The 23,714-nt window shown below is 40.6% G+C and overlaps 2 protein-coding genes across 2 annotated transcripts; one reads left to right on the top strand and one right to left on the bottom strand.

Annotated features, from left to right (window-relative positions):
- Nucleotides 1–258: 258 nt before the first annotated feature.
- Nucleotides 259–9,249, top strand: LOC118781695 (deleted in malignant brain tumors 1 protein-like). Its single transcript, XM_036534693.1, has 10 exons — nt 259–324; nt 3,397–3,558; nt 3,806–3,843; nt 4,437–4,466; nt 5,380–5,546; nt 6,810–7,222; nt 7,990–8,089; nt 8,229–8,321; nt 8,820–8,953; nt 9,174–9,249. The coding sequence occupies exons 1-10, from the start codon at nt 272–274 to the stop codon at nt 9,247–9,249; spliced, it is 1,266 nt and encodes a 421-aa protein (XP_036390586.1). The 5' UTR covers nt 259–271.
- Nucleotides 9,250–11,014: 1,765 nt separating this feature from the next.
- gatd1 (glutamine amidotransferase like class 1 domain containing 1) lies at nt 11,015–20,148 on the bottom strand. The gene is made up of 8 exons (XM_036535684.1): nt 20,003–20,148; nt 17,977–18,053; nt 17,206–17,311; nt 16,929–17,036; nt 16,501–16,592; nt 16,144–16,237; nt 13,072–13,183; nt 11,015–12,008 (listed from the first exon to the last, which is right to left on the bottom strand). Exons 1-8 carry the CDS (start codon nt 20,049–20,051, stop codon nt 12,002–12,004), a joined length of 645 nt encoding a protein of 214 aa, XP_036391577.1. The 5' UTR covers nt 20,052–20,148; the 3' UTR covers nt 11,015–12,001.
- Between the last annotated feature and the right edge of the window lie 3,566 nt (nt 20,149–23,714).

The following is a 23,714-nucleotide window of genomic DNA, read 5'->3' as shown; positions in this document are numbered from 1 at the left end:
CCAGATGGCCCGGGCCATACACATTGTGAAGATGCTGAGAGTAAGAATTGTAAATAACTTGGTTTTGGTTGCAGATATGTATCCAAATCCCCATATCCCCTACATGGCTGTATTTGTGTGCATTGGTATCATTCAATCCACGCTCATTTGGTGTAATGTGGAGATTATGACTGCCTAAATTCATCTTTCAGTGGAGGGGCAGCCATCACACTGCCAGGCAATGCCTGCGTTTACAGGAAGGACGCCAGAAGGGGAAGCCAGTTTCACAGTCATGCCCTATGGGGAAGTCAGCATCACAATTGATGCTCAGTCATCTCTGGAAAGGTGAGACTGAGTAGATGAGACTTATAATGTCATCTAAAATTCATCTGTTCACAAGAGTTCTAAATACTAATCCTGGATTCAGGGCCGGCCCGACGCATAAACGAACTAAGCGGCTGCTTAGGGCCCCCCTTGGCCACCAGGGGGCCCCCAAGAACGCTTGAAATGTTTTTTTTTTGTGATATATTATATTTAGGGTTGACAAAATAACGCGTTCATTTCGATTAATTAATTATAGGAAAAAAATCAAAAAACTAACGCAGATTAATCGCACTCTATGATGCCCCTTGACCCCATACGTCGCTGTGCATTTAAGCAATGTCACAGGAGAGGGAGTGCTGTTACACTGAATATCATATAACAGCACTGACTCGGGCGTAGGTCCAAGGCTGCAACGCGAGTGCCGAAGATAATCACAGCCTTGCTGATATTCAGAATAACAGCACGACCTCCAGTGTGATATTACTTTTAATAAACAAGGCTGTTTATCAAGTAATGATAATTTGAGACAACAAATTATGTTTTGTCGTTTATTCAGCTCCACCAACAAAAATACTTCCTTCAGTATTACATTTACATGTGCTGTCAAGAAACACATAAAGTTTCTTGGCTGCAGGTTAGTTAGCTAGCTAGCTTCCTGCTTTCTTATCATACTCGAAAAGGCTAGCTAGCTACTTTCTTTCATATCCGACAGCAGGCTCGCCAGCTACTTTTTATCATACACATAAAGGCTAGCAAGTAGGCAAGCAAGCCACTTTTAATCATAGCCCACTGCAGGCTAGCGAGCTACTTTTTAGCATACGTGGACGGGCTAGCTATTGTTTATTCTACCCAACTGCAGGCTAGCTAGGTTTTTTTTTATATCATACACGAAACCTATCCACATTACATATTAGGTATGTGCATCTCCATCACTGAGGCAGATGCGATACACATTGATCCGATACAGGAAAGATACATATGAAGCAACTACTAATAAGATACGATATGATTCACCCCTATTGCGGTGCGATTCAACTCGATTTGATTCAACACAATGTAATTAAACTGGATACGATGGATGCAAAAGAATGATGCTATGCAATTCAGTATGGTAGGGCCTACAGATAGTTTGATTTCATTTGGTTTATTTGGTTCTTCTTAAGCAGAAAGCAACTTTTTGCTTTAAATTAAGTTTAAAAATTGTGCCGTTTTTACTTCACAGCGGCACGGCATATTTTGCAAATTGCATGTGTAACGGGTGGTATCTTGCGTTGTGTTTTTTTTTAAATATGATGTTACGTGGGTCGGCGAGCGAGCGAGTTTCGAACCGAGGTTCTTACTGCTCGCTGCCAACCCCTTAAAGCCAGCGTCGTTGCCAGTTGAGCTAAAGGCAAATTGCCATTAGCCTGTTGGCGACAACGCTACTTAACCAGGTCTCAGGGGGAGTGACGTAGCCGCTGCAACCACTCGGCTACCTGCTACCCGCTACCTAAGGCTTTACGCAGGACTCACACGAGCTAATCACTTCAGCTCCGCTACACATGCGTCTTGTCAAATTGTCCGTCTCTCTTGAAAAATCCGAAGTGTAGCCAAATATTTTATTTGTAGCACTTCGGTGGAACGTGCAGCTCTTCCTCCTCCATGATAATCTGTGACTCGCCCGGACATGCCTTCAACTGGCGGGAGACTTGGCCGAGAGACTTGACGAGAATTGGCCACTGACAGCAGTGGAGATGAGAGAGAGCGCTTGAGAAACAGTTTAGAGAACAGGAATCAAAATATAATATTGGTCACATTTCTATATAATAAAGGCTCATTCGGTAAAAGCACTCGTTCCGAGTGTACACTGAACGCTACGGCCCGGGTTCGATCCCGACCGTGTCACTAGCCGACAGTGATCGGGAGCTCACACATTGGCTTCGTTCAGCCGGGGATATGGGTGGGTTCGGTCCCATTAGCAACAACGACCCCTGCTGGTCGATCGGGCGCCTGTGGTCGACGTGCCAAAGCTGCATATGAAATGTCTTACTCCGACTCGTCTCTGTGCTAGCTTAGTTCGTGGACCGCAGTGCGAAAAGAAGCAGCGTGTCTCAGAGGAGGGCACGTGCTTGTCCATGCTCTCCCAGATTGACAGTGGGGGTTGTGCAATGTGACCGAACATCGATGACAAATTGGGCATTCCAAAAATTCAGGGAATTGGCTATTCCAAATTAGGGAGAAAATGGAAAAATGAAAAAAAAATTCTATATAAATAAATCGGATTTTACCGATGCAAATATATTAGAAACGATGCATCCCAAATTGAATCTGGTGCACTTTTTAAATTGGGGCAAGCGCATCGTTTTATGCCGGTGCACCGATGCGAATCGGTGACTCTTACCATCCCTATTATATACTATATATATTCACCATATATTACTGTTGGTCTATGTTGCGTAACTAATTTTAGTTTAGTTTTTTTGGCATCTAAAACATTTCTGATTTTTTTATACGTCAATTCATTAGGTTATATTTTTGATTGTTATGGCCATTATTGCATATGAACAGTGAAAAATGTTCTCAATGTATGCGAAATAAAAGAGATGTTGAACTTTAAAGTTTATACTATTTGTTATCATTGATGCAGTCATCTACCAAAATCCATTTGAATTGAAATATTTTTAAATGCTTCTTACGGCAAATATTGATATATGCGATTAATTTAGATTAATTACTCACAACGCATGTAATTAATTAGCTTAATTTTTTCACTTGACAGCCATAATTATATTATGTCAATGGTAATCATACAAAAATGCAATAACAATAGTCAATAGTATTAGCAGTGCCGAGGCAGTGGGGGCCCCCAAATCAAATTCTGCTTAGGGCCCCATAAAGGCTTGGGCCAGCCCTGCTTCTGTGTGCAATGTTTATAATGCGCTGATTGATTTTAGTTATGTAGAGATTAACCTCTCTCCAATTAAGCAATTTTACTGCGTGTATAGTGTGAAGAGTGCCTGGAACGTGCAGAACTGAGGTATGTAATAAATGGAAAAGAAAAGTTTTGAATGATTACTTGAACATTTGCACAACACTCCTGTATGTCTCTCTTAGGGTAACAGAGATAGCTGTTGTTGGTCCTCCTGGCCTCTGGATGTCTGCGTTGACAGGGGACCAAAGTGCAGGATCTTCTGCCTCAATCAGCATTGTCTGGGTTAGAAGCCCCAATAACCTTCCTCACCTACTACCAATCTGTTTCACGGCCAACACCAACAGGTATTATCACCATTTTTTATAATGGGAATGTTAATGTATATTTATTCAGATTTTTATTACAATACTATAGATATTTGCCTGTGAATTACAGATCTGATTCAGATGCAGTTTTGGTTGACCCCAAGAACAAGGGTTTTGCTCAGTACATTTTTTATTTGTATAGCTATGCATTATATTCATATATATTCATCTATATTTTAAGTTTTTGATTGTTCCAAAAGTAAGAAAAATGGTTTTCATTCCCCAGCCTGCAGTCGGATTTCAGATGTGTGTGGATCGAACAAAGTAAGAACAGCTGTTTCCTTCTATGGCTCAGGCCTCTGTTACTTTGAGTTCCACTGTCTCAAAAGAAAATAACAGTATGGTAAATGTAAAATACAACATCCAAAATTTGGAGAATATATTTATGATATATTCCACAATATATTGCATCAGTTTATGCAAGTGTGCCTGATTCACTTCAAGGCATTAAGGATCTGTTGTAGTGAAATTATTCAGTTGTCATGCATATCATTTTGCCACTTAAATCACAGCACATGGCACCCAAATCATGTGCTAGTAGAAGGACAGTGTTTTCATCATTTCACTAAAGAACAAAATAGCACACATGCAATTAAGCTTAACATATATTTTCAGAATCATGTTGGGACTATGTGCTCTTAATGGTAAATCTTTATGAATGTTTGAAAATGTATGTGAGTGTATATGATGGTCTTGCTGTTCAAATGTATTTTCCATTTCTAAAATAGGTTTATCCTTACCGAGCACAAGTAACTAAGGTTGGATGTAGTGATGGACAGAAATTGGAGTTTCCAGGTTACAAGCTACTTGTACTCCAAAATTATTATAATTATTTTCACTCTCTCCCCATCTCACAGAAACCATGGACCCCTTACCTCCAGGAACAGGTAAGTATGGCAATGAATCCTACTCCACAAAAAGTACCTTCTAAATTCTAAGCACTCAGCTAAATTCAAGTACACTGCAAAAAAATGAAATCTTATTAGTGTGGTCACCTAAAGTCCCACACTCCTCTGTCACAAACTTTTCAAACTGCCATTTGTCCCTCATTTCTGGGAATATAAGCATAAATTATACATCAAAATGTAGGAAAATTGACGTGTACATATTCCTGCTCACATTCCAACATTTACATATCTTCAACGGAGCCAATCAGAGACAGCTGGTGTAAACTTACTGATATTAACCGTTTCGCACAAACAGTCAATAATACAAACAGGCAACCACACATAGTATTTTATTCAGGAAATGCACACAAATCAAAGTATTAAAGGCCTGTTTTATTATCTAAAAAATCTGATAATTCTTTAAATGAGATAAATTTACTCAACAAGCTCTATGAACATAAAACATGAACATGAAAATCCACATCGGGGAACAGGGAAATCCTCCAGTACAAGTGCACACTTACTGAAAGTGTGTTTTTTCCACACTGTAAGTCCACAGTGCACAAGGAGGAATTGTGAGAGGACAGGGGCATCTACCTGATGTGTCTGAGTAACTCATAGGTGTACTCTCGAACTCCAAGGTATTGAGAGCATGAGGAGGGGACCCTGGCTGATCTACTCACCCCTATCCCTGGCAGAACAAAACTAATCTGTCCTGCCCAAGTGAGCGCCAGATCATGTTGAAACTGTCTGAGCATAAAGCTCTACCGCTCCTGAAAACTGGCTCCTTTAATGTCTCAGTGACTCAGGAGCCCTTGAAACTCCTTTGAGATAATATTCAGGTAGATAGTGTTGTGCAGAAGAAACAGTTGCTACAGTAACCTCCCTCTCTCCCCCTCTATCTCTCTCTCAGTGCTGGAGTGTGGGCAAAAGGAAATGAATCTGGTTCTTCCATTGTCATCCCTCCATGACCTCCCTCTGTCCGATCTCCAGCTCAATGACGCCTCCTGCCCCATATTGAATAACGACACGCACTTGATGGCACAAATCTCTCTCACTGGTTGTGGCACCAAAATTGTGGTACAGGACATGTCTACTGCTTCTTGTTTGTGTGTTTGGGGGAACTATGTCAAATTTTCTTGTTCATCTCGAAAGAAGGTGTAGGAGTAGGTGGATTTGTTTTACATGCTGGCCACTTGGAGAACACTGGTGTGAATGATGGCCATGGCCCATCTGAGCCAAATCAGAATGCTTTGTTCTCTATATCAAAATGCAGCACAATAGCAGCACCTGATGGCTCCACCCCCCACCCACCTTCAAGGTTACAGTAATACAGAAATGTCATTGTCATAGTGTAGTGTTACTAGCCTTAATGTAATAGAATGTCCAGCCTCAATGTGAAACATATCATGAGCTGAATTATCACATACGTATTTGGTACCATTCACAAGTTCTAAAGATAAAAGTCCACCCACTTTAAAACTTATGATGAAACTGAACAGACCCAAAGAAATCAGTTAGTGTTTATATTTTATTATTATTTAATTTAAAACATTAATTGTAATGTTATAAAAATGAAAAGGTATTATTTTCTAATTCAGCATAATGTGTTTCACCAAACAACTCTGTATGTGAGAGTATGCAAAATATCTTTTTTCTGCCATCACATTCTAGACCTCCCAAGTTTGCTCGCTTGTCCTAAGCATTTGTGTAGCATGCTTTTTATGAATGAGTTTGATTCAATGAATGAGTTTTTATGAATGAGTTTGATTCAACTGCAATGACACTAAAAACATATAATGTTACGAAAGATAGTATTGAATGTTACAATACGAATGACCATTTCTCACATGCGGTAAGAAAAAGTGGTAGCATTGGACTATATGAACAGAAACTGTGACAAACCACTTTGTAATCCAAAATGGAGTCACGCTCATTATCTCTACCAGCTAGCGTGTACCTTGTCTGGCCAACCATTGAAACCTGGTCATGCAACGCTTCTAAGAATGTTGTACTCCGCCTTTCTTTGGATAAAAACATCTGCCAAATGAATAAATGTAAATGTAAATGTAGATAGTCAAGTAAGGTTCATTATTAACAGGGTAGCACTTAAAATTTCTCATTGCTTGTCTAAAACCAAGATTAATTGGATTAATTTTGCCAAGATGCCAACATACTCACTCACTCACTTCCCTTGCTCACTTGACTGGAACACAGCCAAAAAAAAATCCAGTACCTCTGCCATGACACGGTTTGCAAAGCCTTGGCCCCCTGACCCCGCCCCTCTACCGCATTCTCCATGTCTGCCATTGCTCCATTTCTGCCCTTCTCCCCTCTTCACAGCATTCAGGCTGGGAGCTGGTCTATACCAACACCCTCCGGAGTGTGCGTCCCCCCTCCACAATTAGCCGGTTCCCTTCACTGGTCCTGCCCCTCGCCTGTCGCCTGCCGGCGCTCCAGAGGCAGGCTCCGGCCTACAGCATCTCTGTCCCCATAGAGGAGGAGGCCTTTGGTGCTGTGCACTTCTGGTTGGAGTTCCACAGGCCAGGCCAGGGGCCCCTGGGCAACCAGACGCGTTTCATGAGCACTCAGGTCAAGGAGGCCACCTTGGGGGTACAGAGCGCCAGCCACCTGGAAATGCTGGACCTACATGTCTTCTCTGACTGCCAGCTGGAGCGTGCCGAGTTGATGGTGGGCACTTGCATGAAGTCGGAAACGCCCGACTTCCAGGTTGCCCACCCAATCCTGCAGAATGGGTCAGTCAGCCACCTCGCTAATGTGTGAAAGTCACCACCCCCCCACTGCTGCCCACCACCACAGCTGTCCGACCCAGGGAACACATAATTCTGGTGTGGGAATTGGGACAGTCTGTGATCCGTGGCCCAGACAGAAAACTCAGGAACTTGGCTTGCTGGTCAAAGACACTTTCTGACCATTCCAGAATAGCTATAACTGGTCTCTTACAGTGCTGGGTCCAGTTCCAACATGTTTCATCTGCAGCAGCAGTCCCGTTGTCACATTCAATATACATGGGTTAATGAAAGAGCTACATGCTATAAGATGAAAATGTTACAAATGCCTTCTCATGTGCCAAGACAGGCAGTAAGTGTTGAAGACCACTTAGCTTAGGGGACCATCAGTCTGAATAGGCTGTAACACAGACCACATTATGTTACAACCACATCTGTCTTCAGTGTCAATAAGATGACAACAAAATGATTTAAAAAATTTTGTAGATACAATAAAGGTATAAATATGAACAGCAGGAATGACCTAATGTGACCATATGATTTTAAAAAGGATATTGTCAAAATATCTTTTATGACTCTATTACTATTTCTACCTGATTAAAATAACTTTAACGTTTAATGGGCACAGTTGGACATAGTGTTTAGTTTGGCTCTGTCCAATATGGTCTTTCAGGTCTTGCATTTATTGCTGTGGTACATCCATTTGAGTGCTATGCTTGCCAGTGTGCAATGTAAAATACAGGCATTTCTTTCTCTCTCTCCCTAACTCCCAGGTGTGTGAGTGACAACACAACTCTGGAGCTCCTCATCCAGAATTCCATGGTCAAAGTGTTTCGCATTAATCTGCCTGCTCTGGGGAACAGTGGAAGCACAGTATGTCTGCCTTTACCTTACACACATCAGTTACATTACAGAATTTTACCTATTCAGGTACCTACCTCTCCCCCTGTGCAGATGTTAGCCCCACCTCTTCCTTTGTGCAGAAGTTAACCTTGTATGTCCCTCTGCACAGATGTATGTGGAGTGTAAGGTGCACCTGTGTGTTACCATGAAGCCATCACAGAAATGTCCAGATGAGTGTGGAGGCAGTATGGATCGCTTGATGGTTGAGTCCCTATTCACTCACACCTACACAGTCCGATCTGGCCCAGTGCTCCTCACTGATACACCTCCCAATACCATCATCACTACCAGCAGTACCACCATCACCACCAAATCTAACCCCAAAGCCACCCCTGCCACCATACCTTCACATGGTAAGAGTCAATCATATTAGATTCACAGAGCAACTGAGAAGCAACACAGAAGACACAATGAAAGACAGTCTACAGGGTTCATTAATGTACACTGAATATCCAAAAGACACAGTGACCATGAATCTAGGGGATTAATTAATTACTGTACATTGACTCTCCAATACACAGCGACAGTCAGTAAGCCTAGAGGATTCATTCATGCACAGTAAATCTCCAAAGACAAAGACAACTATTCATTAATGCACAGTGAAAATGGTACATGTGCACCGTGCACTGCAGCATGTGCACACGTTTCTGCAGTCTATGGTGTGCATACATGAACACTCACATACCTCTTCTTCCTCCAGCTCCAGAAGACAACTGTACTGTGGTCATGGGTCTGGCCATGGGGATCCTTCACATGCTTCTGCGGTCCCTCCTCCATTAATTACATCATCAGACCGTCTTACGGTCACTCCCCCTCCTCCTGCCTGACAAACAAGTGAGCAGACACACACTAGACTCATCCCAGAGCTGAATTTTTACATCTTCTTCAGGTGGATTTATTGTCTCCTCTTTAGTTTTGTAAATAAAATGTGGAAAGACAAACTGAATAAGAAAGTCATATCTCCAATCTTCTGTTGTCTCTTAAGAAATGCAATGTCATGATTGTATAGGTACAAATATATGTAACATTCTACATGTGCATTCTACAAATGCAGGTCTGTCTACCCCACACAGAGGGAGAAGGATGTAGAGCGTCCACCTCATCTGACCAATCAAATGTCTGTGATCTGATCCTCTTCAACTTGATTGTGTGTCGTGATGGTAACAATCCATAGATGTAACAATGTTTTTGAAAATGAAATACTATTCTTAATATATCTATTTTGACATTCAACTGTAATTGTGTCACACAATTGACTCCATGATGAAGTAGTAATATTTCGCTTTGTGGTAGATATAGACTTCAATGTATACATACTGTTCAAAACACTTGCTCTTGCATGCTGACATGGATGTTTGAACAATATCCTAATATAATTTGATAGGTGGTGGCTACATTCTTTGTACCTCTGGGTTCTGGAAAAGCAAATTTAGATTCAGAAACATTTTAATATTTCTTTCCATCTCCAACCCTTTCTTTGCATTTAATATACTCCTAAAATGCACTGTGGTCTATGTAAAGACAATTTATATCCTGCCTTTTTAATTGAAAAATAAAGGAAATGGAGTATTATACAACTGTGTATGTGTTCTGTGATACTGTACAATGTCTAACATTTTCTGTTTACTTCAATTTTATCTTATACAAATAGCAAGGTATTACACAGGGCTTACAATCTTGACATGAGGCTTATTACTATTCAACAACTCAATGTCAGATGTAATTTCTATCAACAGGAATGAAGCTAGTCAATTCAAGACCTCTCCTCATTTATTCTGAAGGTTAACTTTGTCAAACTCTTGAGTGTATTGTGTCTTTAAAGAAGGGCTGTGTACTTTTTATGCTTTTTATCCATTTTTGGAATCCACTGTTGCCACAGAGCCGGGGCATGTGGCTTGTCATGTACCTCATATGAAAAACATGAAAACACAGCACCACCTGCCAGTAGCTGCTAGCACAAGTTCACTCCAGACATACCTTTTTCATGCAGAATCCAACAACAGAAAGAGAGAAATGATTCTTCATTTCAGTACTTTTCAAGGACTTGAACCAGTTATTGTAAAATCTTCCAGGTATTCCAGCACTTCAATTTTAGACACCAAATTCAAGCACTTCAAGAATCTTGTATGACCTTGTGATGTTATTTAACACATGCTCCTAAAAACAAATCTTGGCACTTAAATTATTCATTTGTGATTAAGAATACTTCATATAGGACCTACGTGAGGTTGTTTGCAATCTCCTCCTCCAACATCTGTCCTTGACCTGTCCAATTTTAATGCATGGAACAGAAAATGAGCAGGGAGAGAAACAGTGCAGAAAAACATAACACTGAGGTTAGACTCGCTTAGCACTCAGCAGCTTACACATTCAGCAGAACCAATGTCATATCCAACAGCGCATCACATCCAGTCTAAAGTCTTATTTATTTGATATTACAAATGTATTTATTTATCAAATGCTCATACCCCAAGCCATATCCAAAGCTACCCTGGTGAGATATTAAGTGTGTATCACAGGATAAACAAGTACAAGAGCGTAATTACAGAGTGACTCATCACCAAGCTTAAAAACAGTGCTAAGATGTAAACATACATTAGTCATTATTTTACTGTACACAGTTCCCATATAATCAGTTATTCCTACAAGCAATACACATACATCATACAAACATGCAAACAGTGCATGCAAAATTACCACATGGATACACCTGTACATTAAAGTATTTACATTGCACAAAACAATGAGGCATCAGAGCAATATTAACCTCTGTCATAACACCATATACAGTGCTGAAAATGTGATTGCTGAAGTAAGCATCCATCCACTGGCATTTATACAGGCCTAGAACAATGCTCTAATAGAGAGATTTGGGGCTGAAGCACTTACCTAAAAAGGTATTGCACACTTCAATCACACAATTTTCATGTTTGATTTTGTGAACAAGTGTGTTTCTCAATGACAGTAAAACTGAAGGGAAAGTGGTTTCTAAAAATATTAAAGGGGTTAATATCACAGGTGCACTGTACCTCATCGATCAGCCCCTTAAATATCATGTGCACTAAATTATCTCAGGCGGTGAGAACTCTCCTATTTCAGCTCATGAATCATCCAAATGCTACATGTACCTGTTTTAGGAAGCAAGCAGTAAGTGGACATTGGCATTCTGATTAAAACAAGTCAGTATTTATCACAACCTCAACAGCCCTCAAAGCAAGTTTTGATAGTTGTCTTGGACCAATTAATACATTTATATTTTCACATAATGTCACTACTGTAAGATTTCAGCTGAAACAGACAGTGATCCTTTAAACATGGCTTCTGTCTGGCTTGCTGTCAGACACTGCCAAGTCACCTGATCCTATTCTGTCTGAGTGCAAATGGCACTCTGGGACAATCATTTGACCAACTGTAATCTGAGACGATTACAGCTGGTCAAATGAGGAATTCCAAATTACCTTGTTTCATTGCATAATGATAATGATAAATTCAATATGGATTCCTACAAAAGGAAATGTGAAAAACAACACATACACTAATAAAGCTGCATTTGAATTCTACTGTAGAATTCAAGTAGTGTAGGAATTGATCCCTGGACTCTTCTATACAATGACAGCTGAGGGCTCAGTATGAAGTGTAGCCTGGAGAATGAAGCAAGTGAGGGGGGTGTGAGGCTTCTTTCACACTGCAATGGGTTGAGTTATTGACCACCACTAAATCACGTGAACCAATCACTCTGCTTTCCACACATCCGGATTCCAATCAGCACAGTCACAGATAGCACAGGAAGGCTCCACCCTTTGTAAATCAGTGAAAGCTGGTTGCGCTCCCATCACTGGATGGAGAGGATAGGGAAAGAGGATGCAGGAGAAGCAGATCACATCACTTCCTGAAATATATGGAACCAGAGAAAGAATGCAGGAAAAGTATTAGTTCCTGACTTCATCAAAACAAGTGTGAAACAAATGACCAATCAAATTTTACTTGGTGAACTACCCTTGACAATAATGTTGGGGCTAATTACTCTGTACAGTCCAACAGAAACTGCCTGTAAAGAGATAAACATTATAAAGGCTTGAAAACATATCAGTGACACCCAATATAGTAATATCTTTGTAGCACCCACTAGAAAGTCAGTCACCTCACTGTAATGGTGGAATTTCACAGACAGAATGTTAAATATGACTTGATAATAAATTATGCCAGTGAGTGAAAGCAAATCTATTTCATCAGTTTTATCACATAAAGTCAACATTTCCAGCAAATGCAATTTCAGCTGTGTTTCATTTTAAGGCTGCAGAATTCTGTTAATTTTGCAAACACTTCCAGTGCATTAGATCAGTGCATTCATAGAAAGGAAATGACCATGAGATAAATGTCTGAATGGTAAATCATATTTCCTTCAAATGAACTGTTCTTCCCACTTTCCTGCTATATGATGACCTGCCAGAGCTTAGTCAGCTATGCTTGCAACACAGTGCACAAGAAACCATGCTAATATCTGCCATATAGCTCAGCCACTCGTGTCTCTGTGCTTCAGCATAAAATGGTCTTTTTATAATACATATCACTTGCATTGATAAATAATTTCTGATGTGTGTTCACACTGTAGATAGCTGACTAAGCTGTTGTTTTGCTGACCTATTATCACTGATGTTATTATTTTTACTAGCTAAAGTTATAACACCATCAGCACAGCTAGCAGTCTCTGTATGAAAACTAATGTGTGAGGCTCTACCTCTTCTGGTCTTACCTCCCTTTGTTTCCTGTCCTTTACTCTACCCTCCCTTCCACACCAGAAACAGTCTATCCCAAACCAACTATACAGAATCACTGGAGACCCTTTAGCTGAGGTGAACCAATGTGGACAGAAGTCCTAGGAATTCTAGGACAAAATTTACCTAGGAAACCCAGAGTAGTGCACAGCCCAAGTGGACCAGGGCAAGCATTACCTGCTGTTACAGAACAGGATCAGGTTGTTGACTGCAGCTGAGGTGGACTGGTGGTTCTGACCTGTGATGAGATGTCTATCCAGGACCACGTGCACGGCATCTTCCTGACTGGCTGCAAGACAGAGGGAGACATTTCAAAAAGTAAAACCACATGACTTCACCTTATCATTGTGAAGATTCAATTTTCACTTTGAACATTTTTATTGGTCTTATTCATGTATCAATGTATTTGTGTTCAGGGTCCTGTGTTTTCATATGTGTACAAACCTTTCAATAACAACTTTCTGTGAGCAGTTTCAAACCTAAGTCTCTTTGAGAGCATGCGAGCATATGTACAAGAAAAGCTTGACAGGCATTGGACAATTGATTAGCTACTTAATTGATTAGACAATCCCAACAGGTGATATAAATGAAGTGAGCTGTGCTACCTCGCAGCCCTGCCTATCATGCCAGCTGCGTGACAAGAACCGGACATTCTAGGAAACATTTTATAATTACTCTTTTGTTAATTACCAGTGCTGGGCAGTATGACCAAAAATTTCTATCACAGTATTTTTTAAAATTCTGGCGGTTTCACTGTATATCACTTTTTTTTTTTTTTGCATGACTGGGCTTTTATATAGGATTGTGGCTTATTCTACTGTCAGGAGTACACAGAATATAAAAACAATTTAATTTTATCATGTATATAATGAAGGCTTTGATTACTATAGGGTTTGCTTGGCCCCACAAAATGACAATATATGAAGGAATCAGTATGCATGAAACAGTTGCAGAATGTAAAAAAAATTTATTGTGCAAACTGCAACATAGTAAAAACAGAACTTAAAAAAATAGATATGCCAACAACTTTAACATTCCTTCCTTTTCAAAGCAAAATATTTTAAGATAGTTCTATAAACACTATAAATTGACCTAAAATACTCAAAGTGTTTAAGTATTCAAAGAGATATTTCTCAAACGTTCTATTGCACAAGTGAAAAAACAAGCTTAATATTATTTCACAATCTGTTATCCTTCAAGACAAGGTATTCAAGTATTAAAATGGCTGTTGATCAGTCACAATTCCCTTGGTTCACCATTTAACAAATAAAACATCCAACTCCGGTCTCACTTTCTTCATCCTCTATCTCTGTTTTCTGTTCTTTGATCTACTGTAGAGACAGAGCCTCTCCCAGCTGTTAACAGACTGTTATGCTACCTGGCTAGCTAGCAAGCTGCACCCAGTATGCTGTTCAGCGGAGTAATTTTGTAAACGTACAATTATTACTGTTACACAGTGGCGGCTGGTGAGCTGGAAACATGGGAAGCTGAAGCACTATCATTACTATCATTATCTATCATTACTTTCAACCTGGTCCCTTTTACCCTCCTTGATTAACAATAAAACAAATAATTCACAGAATAATCAACACCAATCGCGTAAATAGAGTATGAATGTGCTTGCGAAACAGTGCAGATTGTCTGTAGCCTAGTATGTGTGCTATTGCGAAGGCTACAGCATGAGATTGTTTAATTAACAAGGATGGCAATTTGAATAATTAAGTGGCAAGTAATCCCAAAGCTTTCTCTAAATGTTTCACATTATAGCGTTCTTGTGTTACAAAATTCAAATTGCAAAACGGAGCTAAATTTAGCTAAATCGATTTAAATTACTGAGAATAAACTTTATGTTAGGTTGAGTGCAATGAACAATAATGTTTAGAACACAGACCTCACAAAAGCTGTGATGTGTCATGAGCATTTATCGTAATTTAAATCGATAAATGTCATCCTTGTTAATTAAACAATCTCACGTTGTAGCTTTCGCAAGCACACAAACTACAGACTATCTGCGCTGTTTCGCAAGCATATTCATTTACTCTATTTACGCGATTGGTGTCGATTATTCTGTGAATTATTTGTTTTATTGTCAATCAAGGAGGATAAAGGGGAACAGGTTGAAAGTAATGATAGATTTAAAGGCAGTGTTTCTGCTTCCCCTGTCTCCAGCTCACCAGCCGCCACTGGTGTTACAAATTATGTGCTACACATTGTTATGTGCCATGTTGTTTTGCCCTGTTAAAGAGAGTAAGTTGGGGGTAATTAATTGTTGTGTTATAGTTATAACCGTTAGTAAGAAGGGTACGCACAGTGCACAGTTAATAGGGGTCCCCCCTCAATACACTCTGCACAGAGCTCCGTAGCGCTTCTAGCAGCGAACAATATTATATAATTTGCTGCCTATTGAAGCATTAAAGCTGTTGGGAGAGCTATGCTATGGTATGGCGGTATATGAAAAATCATACCGTATTGGAAATTAAAACCGGTATACCAGATGAACAGGTATACCAACCAGATCTATTAATTACTACTGTCTATCAAACTCAAATGTCTTAAAGTACATTGGGCTCTCACTCTGAGCCGGGTTCTGCTCAAGGTTTCTTCCTGTTAATTAGGGAGTTTTCCCTTCCCACTATTGCCTTAGGCTTGCTCTCAGGGGGGTCTCATGCCTGGGAACAATGTAAAGCTTTGTGACAACTTGTGTTGTAAAAAGCGCTATACAAATAAAATTGAAGTGAAAAGAAGGAAAAGGACTGAGATTGGTGTGTGTGTGTGTGTGTGTGTGTGTGTGTGTGTGTGTTGTGTGTGTGTGTGTGTGTGTGTGTGTGTGTGTGTGTGAGTGAATGATGGTTATACTCCTTGGTTTTACCTATATTAGTCATTGCTTTAAGCATTTTATGCCTTTATACATTTGCCTGTTTTCCACTGTTAACATGTCTTATTTATTTTTATTCAGTTGTTTGGACATATCTATTTGTGTTTTTTCAAATAAAACCTTTATGTGAGAGCCATGCACTGATGTCATCACAGGCAGATGCAATTAAGCTCTCATTTTAATGGCTTACAGCAAATGGGGTTGCAGGCTCAGCTCCAAGGTGGAGCGCCACTGTTGTATCCTTGAACAAGGTACTTAACCTGCAGTGTTTCAGTACGCAACCCTGTAATGTGTAATTTACTAGCGATACCAGATTGCTGTGGATAAGGTAAGCAAACAGTTAATACAAAGTTTAGTTTTCAGCTGTCACTAACCAGTGTAGGAGCCACCGCTGTCTTTCACAAAGTCCTCCACGATGAGGGGAAGGTTGGCAAAGTCTGAGGAGCGTGCCAACTCAAACACAGAGGGCTAGGAGACAGGGGACAAAGGCACTTATATGATATTTCACACCTCACAGACACTACAATCTTGAACATTTTCCACAAGGGTGTGTAAAGAGCATTGTGATGTTAGCTGACCCCAGGTAAGCAGTGTTATTTACCCAACTCAGGCTGTAACATGTGGTATGGTGATATTAGCTTATCCCAGATCAGGGGTGTTATTTACCGAAATTAGGCTATAAAAGGTGGTGCAGTGATGGTAGCTTACCCCAGATGAGCAGTCTTACTTACCCCAGTCAAGCTGTAACCACTGAAGATCCATTGTTGTGCCTCAGTGGCACAGCAAAGTGCAGAAACGCCCTGTCCCACAGCACACACTGGTTCTGTGACATGAAGGTGCTGTTACACTCTAATACACACTGACACATGCACACACATAAAGGCAGGGCCCGCTTTAGCAACACTGTCATACATAGCACGCCCAACACGCTAGCAACTCACTGTACAATAACACATATTTAACACACTTACTCTCACCGGCTACAGACTGTGTGTGTCACACTCTTCTGGTAGAGGGTGTCTGAGACTCATTCTGCTGTAAGATGCAAGTGATTCACTGTGCTTATAGAGGGTATGACTCACTCTGCTGGTAGATGGTGTGGGTGATTCACTCTGTTGATAGGTGGTGTGTGAGACTAACTATACTGGTAGAGACTCACTTTGCTGGGAGATGAAGTGGGTGAGGATACGGGCAAGGGAGCCACTGTGTGCCAGGTCACTGAGGGCCCCAGGACAGTCTGGGATCAGAAGGGCGTGGTATCGGGCACCTAGAGGGCACAGATGGTACTCCATATAACACTCCATATAACCCTGAAACAACACACTACAGTAAACATGAGCTTCACTTTAAATTCACTCCACATAAGCCTCACAGAAGAGGCAGACTGAGGGAAACTCTCCTGCCTCTGTCTGAGAGGCGGAGCCTGAAGGCCCTACCATCAATGGACTCCAGTTTGGCAGGGTTGGAGTATGGCTTCACGCTGAAGTCCTGGACCCATCGGGCTGAGTTCTCATCCACCCCCACAAAGTCAATGGGCTTTCCCTGTAACACAGACCCATATGACATACATACAACCAAACAGAGTTTAGATTTACAGTTTAAGTACATTACATTAGATTTCATTTACCTGAACTGAACAAATTCTTGAACTAAGACTTGCAGTACTGCACACACAATTCAAGGTAACAAAACAAAGAATAAATGATTAATCTGCAACAATACCTTCCATTCAGAACGTCTTATTCCATGTCTACGTACACAGCAGTATGTATGTAGTTATTACAAACAAATGAGTATAACTATATTACTGACATAAGGTACTAGACATTTTATAGAAGGTACTAGAGATATTATATAAGGTACTAGAGATTTCATCAGAAAAAGATCAGTCCTTACATAAAATTAATTAAATTCCAGAAAGTTGTGTATATTTCTAGCTGCTCTCTTGTGTGTAAACCAGGTTGCCTTTCCATTTCAAAAGAAAAAAAAAAGAGTTTCATGATAAGGGGCAAAACTGCCCCTGGAAGTTCAGACATGCTCCTGGTGTCTTCCGCCTGAGCCCAGATGTTAAATGTTCAGGACACAGTATTTTACCATTTAACATGGTGAAATCATGCAGGAAATGGGGAAAAGGGTGTGTCTGGTCTTTATTTTAACAGAAGAAAATACATAGTCTGCATGTGTGTGCGCAAGTATGTGAGCCTCACCCCTGGCGTAGCTGTCTGCAGATTGAAGACAGGGCTGCAAAGAGTGAAGGACTGCAGAAACGACTGTGCCAACACACCTGAAGATGAGTGCACACAGCAAGTTGAATAGATTGCACATGTAGAACAAGCAGGAAGGAACACTCCCCAAGAATGGAATGAAGAACGCACACACATACATACTTACTCTTCTGTGTTAAAGTCACACATTCATGAGTTATAAAATGACCCAGTTATAAAATGACTATGCTAACATACATGATGTTGCAGGATTTACAGTCGTATGCCGGGTTCAGACTGCACGATTTCAGCCCGAGTTTGGCACGATTTTGTCGTAGTATAGCCGACAAATTTCCAGCGTTGGGCCCGATTGTGAATATCGGGAACGACGCCGAACGACGAACGGGTCTTGTAATGTGACATAATCGACGAACAGCGATGTGGCGTCTGGGACGCCCCACGACACCCCCACGAAAAGTCTAGCATGTCAGAATTTTTTGAGAATCTCCCACGACGTGTTCCGAAGTTGACCAATAGGATGACAGAGTGCTCTCTGCAAACATGGAAATCAGGAATAGTAACAGTATTATAATATATTAGGCTATTGTTAAACGTCGGTAATGTTATTTTAATTGTGGTTACACATAACGTGTTACAGTAACTGTCAGTTGCATGGAGTTACAGTAATAACAGTAGTCAGTAGCCTATCATTATTATCAGATTTGTTAAACTTACAACTACATTTACACTAGTTGTAGAAATCGTGTAGGCCTATCTGTCTCTGCGATTTAGGAGCTGATAGCAAATTCTCCGGTGTAACGTTAATGCGTGAACTCGGCAGCAACACACATAGCGCTTCTGTAGCCATGATTGACACTTTCTTGACCCGCCTCCCCGACGACACGCAAGGACGTGAACGATGGTTGGTCGGCGTCAAACTTGTAGTGTTGCCAGTCTCCCGGCCAAGACGAGGCACGATTTTATGGCATTATGAATGCCTAGTCTGACATGGTGACCGTCGTGAAAGACAAAAAAAAAATCGTGTAGTCTGAACCCGGTATTATGCATGACTGTATGCCCCTTCCATTGTAATGGTTAGCGTAGCGCTGCTTTACACATTTGTTTCTACTGATAGATTACTGAAGCTCTCACGATTTCTGTTGCCCTCTATTCAGAATAGCTGCACTGTATTATACATCTCCACTTAAGTTTCGAAGGTGTTGCTGATGTTTTCTTGATTTACAGCTGTGTGTCCTGGTGCACCTTTCTCTGTAAATTGCGCAAATGAACTGTCGAGCAACAGTTAGACTACACTAAAGGGAGCTCATTAAGCAGAAAATTATTAGGTAGAAAATACATTAAAAAGTAATCATATTTTTAGTGGCTGTAGGTTGACTACTGTTCTCATTAATATGTACAAACGATATTTCACACAGTAGCATATAGGCCTACTGTGATTAGCCTTGAGTTGGACCTGCTACACCGTTTTATAGTACCCCAAAGACTGCCGGCAGAATCCCCACCTCTTCAGTGAACACACACGTTGTCCCACTTTTAAGTTTATTTAAGTTGCGTACAAGTCACGTAGACGACCAGCTACCCTTCCTGGTAAATGTGAATATGAGCTGTATTTCCCCTTTGCCAACATGTACCACAATATGCAGTAGAAATAGCATTTCTATCGCTACATGTACTTCGTCTTCATTTAATTTACGTAGATACACATAGGCTATCTTAGAAAATAAGCTGTTAGGTAACGCAATTAAAAATAAAATAATTGATTAATGATACTTAAATTAACTGCTGCCAACGTCTTTGAGAGGTCTCTCTCGAAAAAGATGCTGCTAACATCAAGAGACTTTCTGGATAAATAAAGGTTAATAAACGCCAGGCTTAGCTCAAAGCTAGCTGACGTTATTCCCCATTTAATGCTTGCCACAGTGCCACTAGATCCACTCCAAGCATGTTTTGTTAAATCTTTAGCTAGTTGACGTTATCTAGCCAGTAAGCCCCAAATTGCGAAACTCACCTTGAGTAGCAGCACTGGCAACAATTAGACAAGTCGGCTTGGACGACATTTCTAATATTTCTTTAGCTGTTAAGCTACTATCCTTCTGTACGTCTGAGAAGTGAGGTGATATCCATTCCTACGTGCCTAATGAGCCCTTCCTCCAGTAAATTTGAATGGCAGTGTAAGACTTGCAACGCGGCGCATTACCGACACCTACAGTATCGGAGGGAACGTCGAATGCAGACTCAGACTCTTTGACCTATAGAGGATAAATGCTGCATAAAATAAATGTTTAAAAATAAAATAAAAATAAAGTTGATAAATAAATCAGTGCTGAGGATAAATACATAGATAAGTAAATGTTGTGAATAAATGTATAAACAAATGGGCCTACATGTTAATTTATTTCTACATTTAGGTTATCGATTTCTACATTAGCCTATTTTTTTTTTTTACGAATTTCTACATTGCATTACATTTGTATTTCTACATTAATTTACTTCTGTGTTTCTGTGTCCAAGCATGTTAATATGATGGGCCATCCTATTCTGATTCTAATGCCGGGTTCAGACTACACGATTTCAGCCCGAGTTTGGCACGATTTTGTCGTAGTATAGCCGACAAATTTCCAGCGTTGGGCCCGATTGTAAATATCGGGAACGACGCCGAACGACGAACGTGTCTTGTAATGTGACATAATCGACGAACAGCGATGTGGCGTCTGGGACGCCCCACGACACCCCCACGAAAAGTCTAGCATGTCAGAATTTTTTTGAGAATCTCCCACGACGTGTTCCGAAGTTGACGAATAGGATGACAGAGTGCTCTCTGCAAACATGGAAATCAGGTATAGTAACAGTATTATAATATATTAGGCTATTGTTAAACGTCGGTAATGTTATTTTAATTGTGGTTACACATAACGTGTTACAGTAACTGTCAGTTGCATGGAGTTACAGTAATAACAGTAGTCAGTAGCCTATCATTATTATCAGATTTGTTAAACTTACAACTACATTTACACTAGTTGTAGAAATCGTGTAGGCCTATCTGTCTCTGCGATTTAGGAGCTGATAGCAAATTCTCCGGTGTAACGTTAACGCGTGAACTCGGCAGCAACACACATAGCGCTTCTGTAGCCATGATTGACACTTTCTTGACCCGCCTCCCCGACGACACGCAAGGACGTGAACTAGTGATGGAAATTCAGGTGTTCTGTCGATTTGTCCTACCTACCGATCGATTCATCCTACTTGGCGGAAGGCTACTTGTCACACACACATACAGACAACCCCCAAAACACAATCGCTTGTACACAAATTCTCCAAACACAGTATTTTTTGTCTTTATTAATTTCTTTTTTATGTGCTATTGCCTTGTGATTGTTGATTCTCTAATAACAAAATATTGTATGCTAAATTGATTAATAAAGCTTAAAACAAAGCTTTATGACTACTTATTAATGACTCTATCAAAATACTCTACCTGTAGGTTTATGTTGGTAGCACTTTCTGATAAGGTTTAGAATATCAAAATATGCTACTTTTAGTTTTACGTTGATATTGATTAGAGTGTGTTGATAGACAAACTAGACTACAAATTTACATGTCAGCATGTAAATTAGACTGTCAAAATACATACAGTTTATGTGATGGATAAACTGTAGGTAGGCTATGCCTATTATTAAAATTTACTTGACAGCATTTTCGAAATTGCTGTTGGATGAAATGATGAAAACAGTAGGCCTAATGTAATTAGCTTAGAACCATTTTCTGATACGGTAAAAAAAAAAAAAAAAAAAGAAATACCGACCTTTTTGCCTTCTAAGGTAGCACAACCCACTTGCGGTAGTATTTCCCGATAGGGCAGCAAAGATCGATAGATATGAACTGTTGATCTATGCAACGGTAGGACATTTCGATAAAGTAGGACAAATCAACAGAACACCGGCTCTTTTCAGTGAGCCGGATCATTTGGCTCAGCTCAGCAATAAGAGACGGCTCTTTCGGCTCCCAAATGGCTCTTCATTTAAGCCGTTTTCACAAATGAACTCTGGACAAAGTGCGGAGAATCAGGTCTGCAACTTGGCCGGAATTGCCCTTTTACACATGTAGCACGCAACAGTAGATTGTCCGTGACAGACGCGTTCTCACCTACAGGAAATACTCCGGTTTGGTTTAGGTGAGGGGCGGCGCCTGGGTCTGAATTGGTGTCAACGGTAAGTTTCATACATTTGGTTTGAAATTTGATTGCACAACCATCCACGGATCGTAATGACCAGTTGGCCTGGCGTAGACGTGGCCAGATTCATCCTCAGAGGACTCTGAATGCGAAATTCCTGGTAGACATGGTATGATATGTTGTGTAGCAATCATTACACTATTGCACTATTCTGATGGGATAAGCCGTAGAGGTTACTTAAGCAATATCACACTAGAGGGAGTGCTGAATATCAGCATTTTGATTGGTATACTGATCAGGGTTTCCGTTATGTGTGTTTTTATGGATGTCAAAGGGATGCAAACAAACCATTCAGAATAGGCAGTGATTAGACTATTGAAACTGAGGGGGCAGTTTCACCCGTAACTAGGTTCAGGTTAAATTGCTGTCACAGTGGGGTGTCGGTCAGGACACAGGAGTCAGGTTCCGAGTTCAGTTGTTTATTGGGGATTTTGGAATGGGTGGATGTGGGTGTGTGTGTTGTTTGGATGTGTGTGTGGTTTCTTTGACACAGATGCACACAACAACAGCACAATGCTTGGTCCCCAAGGGCTTGGTCTCCCCAGTTCTTCACCTCCCAGGTATTGGTGAGGGAGGTCCCCGCTACCTTTATATTGTCCCTATCCTTGGCCTTACTGAGGCCCTGATTGGTGGCCGAAGGATACGGGCAGGTCAGAGGGCAAATGGTGACTTGGGGGCCGTCCTTGGGGGTGCGCCTGTGCCTCGGGTTACCTGCGGGGGTCCTGCTGATAAGGGGAGCAGCAGGACCAGTTTGGGCAGGTTTCAACTGGGTTGTAAACAAAGTGCCTGTGAGAGGTGGGGGTGGTGTGCAAACAAAGACAGGAACATGTGGCCCTTTTCTACAGCTATCATAATCAGACCTTAATACTTACTTTTGTGGGAAAACTGAACAGAATAGAATATAGTATAGAATATAGAAGCCTAATATATATTTTTTCACACCATGTTTGCATCCCTGATGTCAGTGTGTGTACACTATTTCTTTTTTGACTCCTTTGATTGTATTCTGTAATAATCAGGATTAAACAAAGGTTGATTAAAAATGTTTTTCTTTGTCATTGCAGCTGCTGTCGAAAAGTGGGACAGCAAGGCCACATAACATGATATTTCCCGTGCCATGGCAGACCACCTTAAATATGCCCCTGGACGGTCTAGTGGTGGAGGCTATACCTGCAACCCAAAATAATTAAGGAACACCATACAATATTTATACAATTTAACTGTTTTTTGTCTATTTGAAATATATTATGTTATCTTACAAGTTGTCTTACTGAAAGCAGCCTCTCCAATATTTAAAGTCATTAAAGAAAAAGCTTTTTATTGTACCATAAGTTACAGTAGTTGTGAGAAATGGGGGCCAAAATCCACATCCCTTGTTCTGTGTAAAATGCATTCCAAAGTTCAGCTGATGCTAATCAAATGGTTAAGCAGTCTCAGTTAAATCGAGTTGTTATATTCCAAAGTAATAGCCTGTTTAGTATGAAATTCC

Source organism: Megalops cyprinoides, chromosome 8, assembly GCF_013368585.1.
Source record: "Megalops cyprinoides isolate fMegCyp1 chromosome 8, fMegCyp1.pri, whole genome shotgun sequence".
NCBI classification, from domain to species: domain Eukaryota; kingdom Metazoa; phylum Chordata; class Actinopteri; order Elopiformes; family Megalopidae; genus Megalops; species Megalops cyprinoides.
The sequence above is the reverse complement of the archived record's forward strand: the minus strand, read 5'-3'. Positions and strand labels throughout refer to the sequence as shown.